General features: G+C 35.4%; 2 protein-coding genes across 2 annotated transcripts in view; one reads left to right on the forward strand and one right to left on the reverse strand.

Annotated features, from left to right (window-relative positions):
* LOC109846305 (probable aldehyde dehydrogenase) overlaps positions 1-10,584 on the reverse strand; it is a 21,536-nt gene extending 10,952 nt beyond the window's left edge. The window contains exons 1-12 of the mRNA XM_020415531.1: positions 10,487-10,584; positions 10,349-10,417; positions 7,955-8,034; positions 6,820-6,923; positions 6,564-6,631; positions 5,014-5,071; positions 4,744-4,857; positions 3,668-3,751; positions 2,489-2,593; positions 1,554-1,667; positions 582-713; positions 356-445 (exon numbers count right to left, since the gene is read on the reverse strand). Of these exons, the coding sequence (XP_020271120.1) occupies positions 356-445; positions 582-713; positions 1,554-1,667; positions 2,489-2,593; positions 3,668-3,751; positions 4,744-4,857; positions 5,014-5,071; positions 6,564-6,631; positions 6,820-6,923; positions 7,955-8,034; positions 10,349-10,417; positions 10,487-10,494 (1,026 nt within the window). The 5' untranslated portion in view covers positions 10,495-10,584. The remainder of the gene's footprint in view (positions 1-355; positions 446-581; positions 714-1,553; positions 1,668-2,488; positions 2,594-3,667; positions 3,752-4,743; positions 4,858-5,013; positions 5,072-6,563; positions 6,632-6,819; positions 6,924-7,954; positions 8,035-10,348; positions 10,418-10,486) is intronic.
* Positions 13,700-14,728, forward strand: LOC109846306. Its single transcript, XM_020415532.1, has one exon. It carries the CDS (start codon positions 13,700-13,702, stop codon positions 14,726-14,728), a length of 1,029 nt encoding a protein of 342 aa, XP_020271121.1.

Consider the following 15,944-nt stretch of genomic DNA (forward strand, 5'->3'; position numbering starts at 1 on the left):
TGAAATGTACAAAAAAACACGAGTACATCATTAATCTGTTAAATATTTGACTGTGGACTCACAAAATAACCGCATTGAAACTATAAATATAGTTTAAGGGCAAGTAGGTAAATTGATATTTTAAGAGGCAACTTGGGAGTTCACCAATACTTCAAGGGGAAATGATCATTTTATCCTTCATTATACAATGTAGAAAACATTGCAACAAGGTATCTAAGAGAAGCATATCTCTTTGCATACAGAAATTGTATGCCAAGAGAAGCACGTCGATACTCAACAAAATTGTGAGATAACTCTACACTTCGTGCTTTATGATTATGATGGAACATATAAAAATAGGCTATAGATATTATACCTCATGCATAAATAACATTGACTGTGCTGAACACTTTTGACCACTGCAAGCATAGGCATCCTGATCGCACACCCATGCTACATACTCAACCTATCATCGAAATGAGGTTAAGGAAACGACTAAAGAAGTTAAAATTGGTCAATATAAACTGCCATGCAGGATGCAAACTTCAATATTGTAAAAGCTCAATACAATATAAATGCCAATTTAAATATTTGAATAGAACCTCCTGTACATCTGGACCCAGGATTTTCCAGCCAAAACCTGCATCTTCTAATTTAACCCGCCCTTTCAAATCAGCAGCCAGCTTTTCTGCTACTCGTGAGCTTCCAGTAAAGAGAGTCATTTGTGGTTTTGCCTATTAAATAAAACAAAATCAGAACTAGTTAGACCCCTCACACCCGAATGACTGGTATTATCTCTATACTACATTTAGTCGATTAAAATGAAAGAGCACCCAAACACTTGTTTTGTTATTAAGCTTACCTAAAATAAATTATATAGAACAATGGCACAAGAAGGGCTTCGTGTACGTTGAAATTTCAACAAGACAACATAGAGAAAACGGATTTTTTTTTCCTCTCCCAAACTCCCTACTGCCCACTTCCTATCCTACAAAAATCTATGGCTAAAGGACGTGATGGAGTTATAGTGAATACAGCCCAGGGACATATATAAACTCCCTCAATAATACATCGAGCCATAATTGATTAGGAGGCAGGATGGGAGGGATTACTGAAAGAAATAATCCATGTAAAAAATTAGTTATTCCAGGTAGACGAGAATGCCACAAGAATTGGAATAAGTAATCAAATTCGCTCAAATACACAGGGAGGTAATTCAATGATTGGGTGCAGATAGTCACATTTTGTGAAGTAAACAACCATTAAGGAGAAAATCAGGGTGTTCTTTTCAATCAGCCTACTTGACAATAAACAATGTATTAGTAAGCTGAAATAACATAACCAAGTATGATATGCAAGACATTTCTCTCCATAACAGGAATTTATATGATGCTGGGTTCTTGGTTTCTTCTAGTATAGGAGGTCTTAGTTGCACAAAGTGCTTTGTTATAATTTGAAGCAGAAGATAAGGCAGGTGGGTGGATTGGATACGATCTATTCATGTGGAATATGAGAAAATGGTAGACCTCTAAAAAAAAGGCATTATGCATGTAGGATGTATCAAGTAAACAGACCTCCATTAAAAGCTTGTTCATTGTTATACCATCAGAGTTGATGAAATCCACATCCTCCTTAGGCAGCCCACACTTATGTAGCAAACGAAGCATCTGCTCCATAACAATGCTTACCTGTAGTAACAATGTATAATATACAATCAAAAAGTGAGGAAACAAACAAACCATCTCAACAAGGAACTGATAAGATGGTCAAATGCATCCAAAGTAGAAAACAGCAAAGCAGCGGTAATGCATTTCATTTAAATGCTTACAACCCCCAAGTATATAGAACTAACAAAACTTCCTTGTATGCTAATAGACTTCAGTGAGTAGCAAAACCACATTTTACAGGACACTGTTTTATCTTCATCCTTTCTTCTTTTTTTGGTGAACTAGTGTGAACACCGTGCTTTGCACGGCATATATTTTTTTTCCGCTACAGTAATCCCGGTTTTTAATTGCTTCGGTAATTTTTTGAATTGCTAAAGTATCTCACCTCTGCTGCAGTATTCACGTGTGGTACAGTAATATTTTTCAAAGAACCCAGTGCCCAGTTTCATGTTTGCTACAGTAGTAATGCTACTGTGGTATCTACTGTAGCATGAATAGTGAACATTGGGTTCTCCCATTTGTATAGAGGAGTAGAAGAGTAGGAGGGAGCGAAGCTCCAGCAACACTACTACCATATCAATAAGAGATTTTTCTTGCAACCCCGAAAAGAACATAGTACATATAACAGCAGTTCAACTTTACAAGCTAAATAGTTAATTCTCACAAAAATAGAGTAAATGAAGTTCTGACATAAAAAAAAGCATAGTGCTGTGCTTCAGTGCTTGACCCCCACGCCTAGTCGCCTTTGTTATTTATGATGATCATTCATATTTTAATTACCTTTGTATGTGTTTGTTACATGTCCTAACTCATAACATTATATTAAAAGCATACGTATTTACCTTGCTATCAACTTTCAAAACTGGCTTATTCCCCATGTAAAGTGCACCCATCAGCTGCAATAGTGGGATCTCCAGAGGAAAGTTAAAGGGAGTAATAATTGCAACCTGTGAGAACAAAAACAAACATCGATGTTTTAGTTTCTCTAGCACAGACACGAGTAAAATAAGAGTTTCCAGGATGTATAACAAAGTTACACTACATTATTAATAATTACTATTATGCAAGTTTTCTAATTTACCTCGCAACCAGAATATATTTTAGTCATTATTTCGCGATAAGTGCCAAATAGTGTCTTTTCCAATGTTAATGAACTCGAACTAAATTGGAAAAAATGATGACCAGAAGGCAATAACCTACTAGTGAACTAAGCGTCATATGCTTGAAGGAGCTGATACCTTCTGGAACATGGGTTTCACATATTTCATAGACTTAGTTGGTGAATATTTTTCACAACCATATCGTGAAGTATAATGTCAATAAAATTTAGATGAGAGTTTGGCTACATTATTCTGATTCCTCTTTTATAGAGCTGAACAATTTCTATTGTTCAACGGAGCATCAAAATAGTTATTTTTAATCTTACTATATTCCCTAATATACCTATCTTACCCTCTTCTATACTCTTTTTAGTTTTTACTTTTAGTAGACTACAATTATCTAATCCAATTATCCGAGTTGGAATCCAACATGACCGAAATAATTTAGTTTCAGCTCCAAATCAGAAATTACATAAAACCTCAATGACATTCCTCTGGGTAAGTTAACCGTGTAATTCGCAAAGAACAATACTACATTCTACAACATAAGTCAATAGACCCATAGCATGGCATCATGTGATTCCTTATCAGAGAACTAATTTCCTCTGAGACTTCTCCACCCTCAAAATGGAAGGAGAAAAAGGCGTCCTGAAAGATGCTATTGAATTACTGCATGCATGTGGGGCAAGCACATAAATAGAATTTATCTTACAAGATGGATCCCACAATTTCTAGGTATACCATGACATATTTCTCACAGACTGCAATCTTTGAACACATAATAGCTTTTTGTCATCTATCCCAATCAGGACTCATCCAAAAGCTAATTCTTTATTGCCAAGAAAACCCATGCATATTTAACATTTTATGCCAATTTAATGAACATATTAGCTTTAAGCGCTTAACAAAGTAAAGACTTACAGGACCATAAGGCCAGCGATAGCCATTACTCTGCTGTCCAAGATGGTTGCCAGGAACTGCAAATGACCGTGCCAGGAAGCGAACCTACAGATCAGAGATGAAAACTATAAGATAGGTGAAATGTAAGACTAAGCAAAGTTCAATAAACAAATACACATTTCTTACATATGAAATGTATTACCTCTTTAACCACGAATAAATAACTGAACTTAGAGTTCTCATACAAGCCCCATTATTTTTGCTCAACCTTTTTATCTTTCTAGGTAGGACCATAGGAGGGATGCTTGCATCAGAGGCCTATGCAACTCCAAGCTGTTTATGACTTACCATGTCAAATCAGAATGATATCGACATTAAGTTACTATCGACTTCAGAAACCAGTTACTGTATCTTCTTAAACATACATGAATATTTGGTATTTCTTAATGCTAAATGCTTATATGGATTATTTGGTCCTTTCAAGAATGTTAAGCCCCCAATTGAAAAGGGGGATAAGAAGGTATAAATATTGCTACACTTCTTCAACACGTCAAATACCCTAATTTTATTTGATACTAATTTGAACATTTTAAAACAAGACCGCTCTTATGCCTGAAATTTGGTTGCAAAAAAAATTAATAAAAAAAAGCTCATGACCAACATTTTTCCTCCAATTATTCCTTATATTTCCTTTAATATGCAAAAAGCCACACATAAATGCTACTAGGTAAGGTGCCATCAAATACATATTTGACATTATTTGTAGGTGACACGAACTATTGCACTGAAAAAATGGTTATAGGCATATTCAACTTTTCACTGCCTAGAAATTTAATAAAGTAACATTGGTATGCAATACTGCTGCAATGCAAATACAAATACTCAGAAAGAATTTGCTAGCCTGCCACTTGATTATGCAATATTTGAAGTCCTAAGTTGGACACGTAATACCCAATAGAACTGCCAAAATGAAAAGTGCATAAATGGTTCATTAAGAACTCTTCTTAGCACAGTGTTAATGGCACCAAATTTCTTGACCACATTTAAGAAGATCAACTATGATAATTTCAAGCAGCGTAGAAGCAGCAGGTCCGTACCTGGTCTCCAGAAAAATTTTCCAGGAATTTTCGTGTAACTTGGACCTCACCAAGAGCTTGAGTATAACTCTTTGGAGAAACTCTCTGAATAAGCCTTGAGAAGAATTTTTCAACCTGGTATTTGTACACATGGTTGAGTATTGTAACATAGAGGACATAGAAATAAGGTGATACAAAAATATAACAGGCATATTCTTCTGAGAAGGCTAAAAACGCCTTTTGTTTGAACATAGCATGAAAAAATTAAAATTTTCTGAAGAAATATGGCACCTCGGGTTGTCCAAGCATATGAGCCGCTTTTGCAGATATCTCTCCAAACATAAGATATCTGTAAAATATTATTTATCAGCCGTGATTTTCAAGAAAGAATTTCTGTAGAAAGTAGAAACAACCAATAAGATATTAACCAATATTAAATCACAACCTAATTAGAACAGATTATGAGTCTATGACATAGATGAAAGTCAAGATTTGACCTTGGCAAGTCATTAAAAGTAACATGTTCAACTGACCACATTACATAACATGCTCTAAGCTCAGGAATTCTGATGACAGAGGTGCTTCAGAGCCAATAATCTTTCATATGTTTGCCAACCCAATTATACAATGCATCTCATAATGTTATTTGACTACACAGCCTGAGGAGCAATTCCATATACAGGATTGAGACAAAGAATGTAAGAATAATGATGTTGCATATAGATGAACTTGTATCAACAAAATAACAACATAAATCCATAAGCATTACCATGTAGATTCAAAAGAAAACCAAATACACATGTCATAGTAAAATAATGAGAAAGCGTATATATGTCCCAAGATTTATTATGACGCTTGACAGGCAACATAAGCAAATATCTAATCCGAACATTATGCAGAAGCAGTTGGAAATCCTATGAGAATAAGCCAAAGGTCATATTACTTTATCCATGGAAACTTCATGTTTGCAATTCAATCGAAAGATTAATATTGTCCTGCATAATCTACAAAGCTTGTACATCAAAGCGAAAATGTTTTGTGATTTTTTATGCATCAAGCTGTAATAAAATGTCTAAATTTTAATAGAATTTAAAACTCCAAAGACCTTGAACTTTTCTCCCCAATCAAGATAGGTCTTTTTGGTTCTCTGTCTTTAAGCTCTAGATGATGGTTCTCATTAGCATGGTAACCATTCATTTTCCATTAACAGCTAAAAATGTGCATCTCAAGATTTCTTATATTTATGCTATTAGGATGTCACAGACTCACACAAACTCACAGGTTCAAATATGAAGATCTGAAACGAATACACATCATGCACATTCTCACTAACTTTATGCTTGCATACATAAAGATACGGAAAGGAAGGATAAAAACTTGGAAAATTTTGATAGAACTTCCGTATTGAATTAATGGTCGTTGCAAGACTGTGATAACCCATGTAAGTCTAAGGATATAAGCTTACTAGTTATCATCTAAAAGAAAATATGAACATGTTTCAGTTGGTTTGAGAACAAATATTAACTATAAGCAAATATCGTTAGTAGAAAATATTCAATGTGTAACCTCTGTTTCCAAGGGGACACTTCCAATTTCAAACATTTTTTATTCGGTCTAAAACTTTTGTTTTGACTGTGAGAACAAGACTTTACCATCAATTTTCAATTTGATGACCTATAGAGATTGTGCAATCAATAATATAATAATTCTCCCCTTGTGCCAGTGAATATGCACGCATATGTAATGTTCAATGAAACATGCCTAAAAATTTTGTAGCAGTGTACATATTTATCCTTGAAAGTCTCATATGCATGGTTTTGACAAGAATAAAGAGAACAAACCTTTCTGGGGATCTGAGTGGGTTATGCAGCCCATGTTTTGGACAGCTAGACAAGCTCTCTACAAATGGCTGCAGATAAGTATGATAATAGTTAGAATTCCCCAAAACAAAGAAAAATGAACACAGATCATAGTTTGAAGTGCCAACTTATTTTTCAAGGACCACATAAAACGGAAAAAAAGTACTGAAAATTAATTTTAATCTTTTCATAGAGTTAACTTATATAGCTAAGGAACCATTTGCTGCATGTCATGTACCTTTATTTCTGCTTCCTGAACTTCTGCAACGTTGATGAACGGATATCCATTTAAGGGATCAACTATTGAGTTCCAACTGGAAGATGCTTTCCATTTACCCTGAACTAAATATAATCACCATCAGGTTTTTGTTCTGAACTATTTATAAGGAGAATAGAAAGAAAATTTTCCTAGCATATAACCATATTAATCACAAAACAATTCTGAAAACTATGGTTGCGCCATTCTATTCCAAGTTAGAGGACACTCCTATATATTCAAACATAAAACTACTGCCAAACCAAGGAGATCCTTTACATAGGAAATATTACAGGCTTGTGGATAAACTGAATTATTTGCCGAGTACTCAACCAGATAAGTCTTATCTAGTAAGTTTTATTGTTTAGTTATATCTCATCATTGAATTGCCAATTGGTGTACTGAAATTCAAATTTCAATGTCTAAAGAATGCTTGCATGCTGAATATATCACACTATGTTCGTGGACATTACACATAGTGAGGTCCACTGATGCTATCACATACATATCCACCATGGGATACTGGTTTATCTTTAGGAAGAAACTTGATAGTTTGGAGAAGAAGTAGAATGTAGTTCATAAATTAAGTGCAGTCAGAATACTGAGCAACAGCCAATACCACTAATGAGATGGTGATGTGGGCACAATATTTATTGGTGAACTTGGTTTTGCATCATTCCTTCTTATGAGACTATAACGTGACAATTGAGCAGGCATCTATTGCATTAGTCCTGTTGTTTATAACCAAACCAAATATATGGAGATTGATTTGCTTTGGTCATGAGAAAGTTGAGCATACACATCCAGTAAGCTCCAGCTTGAGGGAGAGCTATAAGACGTACTATAGTAACCTCAGTTGATATTTTATATGCAATTATATTAGTACCTAAAGACCTTAATCAATCCCGAAAACATATTTCAGATTTCATGGCCAACACAAATTCATATCCAACACAATGGTCATACCACCAAGACTACACATTAAATAATTTGTAGCTTCACAAAGTAATAGTTCATAGGCTTAAATAGAGGGTTTTGAATAAGAGAAGTGATAGCAAATACATAACAGTCACAATGTGCATAACCAAAATCATGATACAAGAAACTAGTAGCCTACCCAAGTTCAGCACTTCTGCAGGTTGAGAGACTGAAATCTCTTCAGCAGCTACAGTAGGAAAAGGCGGTGAGTGGATTGATCTGTAGCCATCATAAAGTGTACAAGTCAGATGATGATGCACCAGCAACAACAAAAATTAAGGGGCCCATCAATGAGGTAATCAAGAAGAGTTCAACGCTAAACGCTGCATATCAGATAAGCCAATATGACAATCATAAGATACAATAATGACAAACACAACTTTTGACCTCCAACAATCACAAACACTTCAAAACTTTGAAAGACACCAAAGTGCCACCACCTGATGGTCCTAATCTTCAAATTTTAGCTGACTCATAAACATGCTAATCAAAAAGAACTTTTAATTTTAAGAGACCAATAAAAAATATAAATAAAAAGAGTGAATGATGAAGAGTTTGATCAGAACATGCATACAAGACCAATGTTACAGAAGGCGCTAAGTGGACTAGGTGTTTGAGCCAGCGCCTAACGCTTAGAAGCCTAGGCGGTGCCTAGCCGTTCGACTATTTTTTAAATTATTTAATTATAATAATTGATAAAAATATGTATTAACTTCATATAAATTTGCCAAAAAAGTAGCAATCTTAGATTCACAATAAACCATGCACTCTTAAATACTAAATAGCCAAAATAATAATTAACAATGTTATAGTAAGCGCTAGGAGATTTAGGCGTTGGACCTGACGCCTAGAACTTAGGAGGTTTTTTTTTATTTTTTAATCACAATAATTAATGGTAAATGTCAATGTTATAGAAATCTTAGGTGTTGGACTGGTGTCTAGGCAGAATACTTTCATTTAAGTGATAGTCCGGGAGGTTTTGCTGAAGATTGAAAGATCTAGTGGAGGTGTTCATATTTGGAGGTTAAAGGAGTTAGAAGGAGGTTGGAGGATGTGAAGGCTGCAACACAGAAAACACGATCAATGCCTAAAGGGTGTAGTCCACATAAGCAAATAATGTTTCCTTAAACACTCCCAAAATCTAAGTGGGCGATCTAGGCACCGCCTACGCGCTAGTTAGATGGTCTGGGTACCTCCTAGGCCTAAGCGTTCGCCTAGGCGGAGGCTTTTTAAAACAATGTACAAGACCAATTGTCACATCTGCATAAATTGGAGACATTACAATACAAGGTTTTAAGAAACCTTTTACAAAAAAACTGGTAGTCGATGAAAGTTTGGTACTCCGAAGGCAAGAAGATATAAACTGCAAAGTCCTCACAATTGCTTACCTAAATTGTGGAGACGCAAGTATTATCCTTCGATATACAATAATGTTTGAAACACAAGACTTTGAATTTACTATGTTTGGTATTGATTCTCACGATTCTTCTGAGTTTTCCAGGTGGTGTATATGTTTATGACTAAAAGTTTGGTTTCTAAAAATATCAGCTCAATCAAAATTGCATGAAAAAGCAAACCTTTAAGTAACCTTTGGCATATTTATTCTCGTGAGAAACTTATAATGAAGACAAATATGAGATCCCATAAAACAAAATCTTCATCGAACAAAATTGAGTGTTGGGGAACGTCAAATCAACTAAACTACATTTATCGATAGATTCACAAAAAGTAAAATACATGAAGGACCTTTAGACACATAAGTGACCTACATTCAGCAATTCAAAAGGAATTGATTTGCTGACCAAAGACCCACCATAGGACCTTGTACTTAAGATGAGATAAAGCTTAGGAAAAAAGACCATCACAGATTACCGCTCAGAGTCAAATAATCCCAAGCACTTCAACAATTTTAAAAATCTAAAAGGCCCACTAAAGAACCTTAACTTTAAGTGAATCAAATCAAGGATCAACAATATTCATGACACCCAAGATAATTCTACTTTATTCTAATGTTAACCAGCAAAAATTATTAGGACACATTACAGGAAACTCGAACAATCGCAGGCATTTCAAAATCTTAAATAAATAAATAAAAATCCCAAGCACAACAAAGAATCTTCAAACCCAGCTGACCAATCATCGAAAAAACCAAGAAAAGTGAACATCTATAGTTCGAATAAAGAAGACCTAAATCTTGGCATTTATAGAAACTTAAACTACAACAAATAATCGCAAATTATTGTTGGGAAAAAAATCAAATAATCACAAACACTTCAAAATTCTCGAACACCCCCCAAACCCATTAGTAAATCCCAAGCTCTAAGCTGATGATCAAATCAAACATCAACAAAATTCATAACCCATAAAATTATTCCAGCTAATTCCACACAAAGCCCCCAATTTAAAAAAAAAAAATCGCGAGACCCACCAAAACATCATCAAATCTAAGTGACCCGTCATCGCAAAAACCAAGAACAGTGACCAACTAGAGCGGGTCGACAAAAAATTCCCACTGATTCTAAGCTAAGAGTACCTCGAAGCAAAGGGAGCTGAAGCATTGAAGGAGGCCAAAGCAGCCCTGATTCCTCTCGAGGAACCGAATCTCAACATTGCAAGCGAGAGAATCGTGAAGGAGGCCAAAGCAGCCCTGATTCCTCTCGAGGAACCGAATCTCAACATTGCAAGCGAGAGAATCGAGGTACAATGGTGATTTGAGATTCGAGAACAGTAAGAGAGAGAGAGAGCGCAATGAGAGGGCGGCGGTCTCTTTAACCTCGGTGCCTTGTTCATTAAATAGAGGAGGCCCATTTACTAACTGGGCCGTCGATTGAAAACGTAGGCAAAATGAAATTTGTAACCAAATGGTGTGTTTGAGAGTTTACTTTGGGAATCCTTTCCTTTCCCTCCATTACACCCCAATTTGGGTTGTAAGAGAATTTGGGCCAAATTCCCCCTCCATTCCCTTCCTCTATCCTCCAAAATGAAACTCCCAAATAATGTTAAAATGAAGTTTCCATTCCCTTCCTCCTCTCTACCCTCCATCCAAACTGACCATTGAATCTTATCATATATTTCTATCTTATCATATATTTCTACTATGTGCTTCAAGCCTTCAATGGAACATTATTCTAAAAGTGTGTTTTTCCCCTTATAAAAACAAAAAGTTTGTTCCATTTATTTTTATATAAACTAGTTGAGATGCACGTGCAACGCACGTGGTTGAATATGGAGATTATTTAAATTGATAAAAATTGAATAAAAAATAATAAAAAAGCAAAGTTTTTTGTGTGATTGATCTGTTGGATTTAAATCTAATTAAATCTATTTGTGGACACATATGCTTAATCTGTGTGTATAAGCTTGTTTGTTTGGGTATAAACTATAATTAGGTTGGCAAATAGTTTAATATATATTAAAACTTTTCGGATGTCTTTGGGAATAAGCTTGTTTGTTTCAAACTTTTGCATTCACAGGAAATAATAAAGTTTGGAGTATTTTTGGACACACTTATAGTGATTTTTTTATGTTAATTGTTATTTTTATTTTTCATAGAACAAACTAACTTTATAGAGTTATTCTGCATGTAAATTTTACGTTGCTCTATATATATAAAACAACTAAAACGACTTCGCGAATGAATATCTATGTGGTTTAAATGCCCATGTGCCTAAGATATGTTTCTCGGTAGTCATGCTTTTATAAATGGTAAGATCAACACTTGTAAAAAAACTTATAGAGTATTTTGAATATCCCTTCATGCAACAACAGATCTAAATACACGTTCTTCCAATAATTAACAAAAACATAAATGGAAATCATAATAGTTTATAATTACCCATATGCACTCAAAAAATCTTCATGAATGAAAAATGTAAAGGAACCATAAAGATTAAGTATAAAAAAATAAATGAAAATTTTTTGAAAAAAATAAATGATTACAAATGATGAAACTAAATATTGATAAAATTTGTTTATAAAAGGGTCTGTACTATAAAAATATAAAAAAATAAATAAAATGGTAACACACTGTATATTATACCTTTATCAATTGATCAATCAAATAGAAATTAAGCATTACCCACGAATCAGAGAAAGAAATAAAATTTTAGTAGTTGAAAAAATCATTAAAATAGGGTGATCTCATTAAGATTCTAATTTTTTTTTTATATTGTTATCTTATGCAAACACACAAAACTTGTTAGCTGTATCCATTCACTTAGACTCATAAGCTATTAATCATCATTATTGAAATTTATAGTGCCAAAATAAGCTTATTCTAAAACTACTTTTATTAAATTGCCAATTAATAGCAAACTATTATGTGATGAGGGAGGCCTTTGGCCTCCCCCTCATTATCCCTCCATTCACACCCCATTATGATGGTGTAACACCCCATTAAGTGGGGGTGACTCTTGGGTACTCAACCTATTCACATTGACTATCTATAAATTTACATCATATGCATTTGGCCTATGTAAGGGTTTCAAACACGTTATCAGCACGAAGTGTTCTTGAATCCCTGAGCCATAAATATATATATATATATATATATAGAGTAAAACTTGTGTCAACTTAAGTGGACGTCCACTAAGTTTCTTACCCATTGATGATCACTTGATTGAGCTGCTTTGTGGATGATCCGCTCCGTTGAACTTGATGATCTACATATATATATATCCTTCCTCTTTTGCGCATTGAGATCTGGTTCGTTGCAGCGGGAGTGTTCGACGGATCATCGCAAGGAGGCAGCGTTCTACGGATCTTTAGTATCGATCGTCCCTAAATCTTTGATCTAGAGGTAATTACTATAATCCGTAGAATAATATATGACAACTGGAAAATTTTAAAAAAAAAAACGTTACTGTTCACCGAGGGTTACTGTTCACTCGGAAATTTTTCAGTTTATTAAGCAATTTTATTGTTGTTCATCTAATCTAATTGCTTTCATTATTTGTTGGCATAACTAGTAATTAATACTATTAGTTAATTGCTATTCAAAAAAAATAAAATAAAAAACAGAAATGTTTATGTGCTCATGTTGATGAAACTGGCGAGAAGTTCTGCGGCTTCTGCTAGTTTGTAAAAATTCATATATTGTGTTAAATTTGCACATTTACGCTGATAGCATTTCCTATTACCATGAATATTATTTGGTTTTGCTTAGTATTAACGGAAGTGATCATTGCTAGGGAAATGCTCTTAAATTACATATGCTTGAGAAGAAAACAGTAACACCAACACCAAGGTATTATTGTATATGTCCAGTTAACATGACATAACACATATACATTTTTCTAATGGAATGCTAAACCTTTGGTTGTTTCAGAGTTTCCATTCAGGGAACTTGCATTATTTTTTTAATCATCACTTGTTATATTCAAAGTTCAAACTCACAATTTCTACATGATATTAAAAGTATTAAGTAGGCAGTATCGCATAGAAACAACAAGAAGTCTAAAAAATTCAAAGAAAGCAAGGGTTTATTGTCCAAATTTGTTATGCCTGTTGCATATATTATTATTAAATTGCGTGGATGTTTAAATAAATAATGTTGTGGTTTTTGGATCAGCCTGTTTGTCACCAAATTTAAATTCCTTGCATTTTCTTTTACTTCTGAGAGAGAAATTGTAGTGAGGATATAATTGTAAAAAGTCAAAGACCGGTGTATTCCATTGAAGACGAAGGCATTTTTGCAAAATACAGGGACCCCCAAGGGTTTTCCAAATTGTATTTTAATTTTATGATTTTTGTTATCTTTGGACTGTATAATCGGACTTTGGACACTTTTTATTTTTTTGGTGACGGGCTGATCCACGCAACATGTTTATTGCATGAATTTTTAATTCCTTATTATTAATTCATGCTTTTCATATGCATAGATAAAATGGCTAAAATAGCGAGCGTTGATTTCGAAGTCCTAGACGCTGCTGGCAAGAATTATTTGAGTTGGCATGTGGACCTGAAGTTCCACTTACGTGCCCAGGGCTTATTAGCCACAATTTCAACTCCTGCTCCACCGGCTCCGGCCACTGGTACGGGTAATGCTGTAAATAATGCTGAGGTTGCTACTACAGTGATCGTCTCTGATATAGATAAGGCGAAAGCCATTATCTATATCAGGAGACATATTGATCGGACCTTGAAGGCCGAATACCTGACTGTAGAGGACCCAAAGGAATTGTGGACTGCACTTGAGGACCGATACAAACATCAGAAAGATGTAATCCTCCCACGTGCACGTTATGAGTGGGAAAACCTCCGACTTCAGGACTTTAAGTCCGTAGCTGAGTACAACTCAGCACTTCATAATATCACCTCACGCCTGAAGTTGTGTGGTGAAGAAGTTTCGGAGGAACGCATGTTGGAGAAGACTTACACATCCTTCCACGAGAAGGATGCAATCCTCATGCAACAGTACCGCGAACGAAAGTTCAAAAAGTATTCTGAATTGCACTCCACCCTTCTGATGGCGGAGCAAAACAGAGAATTGCTTTTGGCCACTCATAACCTACGCCCTGCAGGCTCAGCTCCTCTACCCGAAGCTCACATGTTTTCTTCCCAGAAGCAGAAGAAAAAGCATAAGGGTAAATTCAACAAGGGGAAAGCCCCTAAGTGGCAGGCCAGATGTCCACCCCAGAAAAACAACCCGCCCCAGAGCAGCAATAGTGAGGGAAAGAAGAAGTGGAAGAAGAAGACCACTGAGTTGTCGTCCATTCCCAAGAACACTTGGGAGGACAAATGCCACAGATGTGGCATGACTGGATATTGGTCCAGAAACAGTCGCACTCCGCGACACCTCCAAGATCTGTATCTAGCGAGCCAGAAGTCTCCTGTTGAAACAAATCTAGTGGAAAAGCAGCCGTCTACTCAGTTCACTGCTGATGACTTCGAAATGGATGATCTTCTCGACTAGATCCATGTTATCTTTATATGCATTTAAATTCTCATAGTACTTTCATCTTTAGTTCTTTACTTTCCATGTAATGCAATTTACTTTTCAATAAAGATAGTTATTTTCTTTAGATTAAAATATTGCATTCATGTTATAGATGAAGTGTGAGTGCCTTGTGGACAGTGCCTCGACGCACACAATCCTTCGCGAAAGAAGCTATTTCAATAGCTTATATGATTATGACGATCCTGTAATTACGATTTCAGGACTATCTAATATAATAGAAGGATTTGGTGAAGCAATGATATTGCTCCCAAATAAAACGAGACTAATAATAAAAGATGCATTATTCTCTCCGAAATCTAATAGAAACCTCATAAGTTTCAAGGATATTCGTTTAAACGGATATCACTTAGAAACCAATGAAATAAATGAGGATGAGTATTTGTATGTAACTCGTCAAAAAGATGGTTCAAAAACTATCTTAGAACGATTCAAGGGACTCCCGTCGGGTCTCTATCATACATATATTCAACCAGTAGAAGCTAACATGATTGTGCACCAGAAGTGCCATTCTTCGACGAAATTTAAACTTTGGCATAACAGACTGGGTCACCCAGGATCAGCAATGATGCACCGCATCATGAGCCAATCAAGTGGACACAACCTGAAGAACCTGAAGATTCTTCAGAAGAGTGATTACTCATGTCTATCTTGTTTTCAAGGTAAACTGATCACGAGACCTTCCCTTCTGAAAGTGGGATTAGAGTCTCCTAGCTTCTTGGAGAGAATACATGGCGATATTTGTGGGCCTATTCACCCCGCAAGTGGACCATTTAGGTACTTTATGGTACTTATAGATGCATCAACCAAGTGGTCTTACGTGTGCCTTTTGTCCACCCGCAACTTAGCTTTTTCAAAGCTATTGGCACAAATTATTAAGTTGCGGGCTCATTTCCCCGATAATCAAATCAAGAAATTACGTCTTGATAATGCGGGAGAATTCACTTCACAAGTCTTTCAAGACTATTGCCTAGCAACTGGCATCGAAGTTGAACATCCTGTAGCACATGTTCACACCCAGAACGGGTTAGCAGAATCTCTAATTAAGAGATTGCAATGGATTGCTCGTCCATTGTTGATGCAATCACAGTTGCCTGTTGAGGCTTGGGGTCATGCAATATTGCATGCAGCATCACTTATCAGAATACGGCCCTCTGGTGGCCATATTTTGTCA

Source organism: Asparagus officinalis, chromosome 6, assembly GCF_001876935.1.
Source record: "Asparagus officinalis chromosome 6, Aspof.V1, whole genome shotgun sequence".
Classification (NCBI taxonomy): Eukaryota; Viridiplantae; Streptophyta; class Magnoliopsida; order Asparagales; family Asparagaceae; genus Asparagus; species Asparagus officinalis.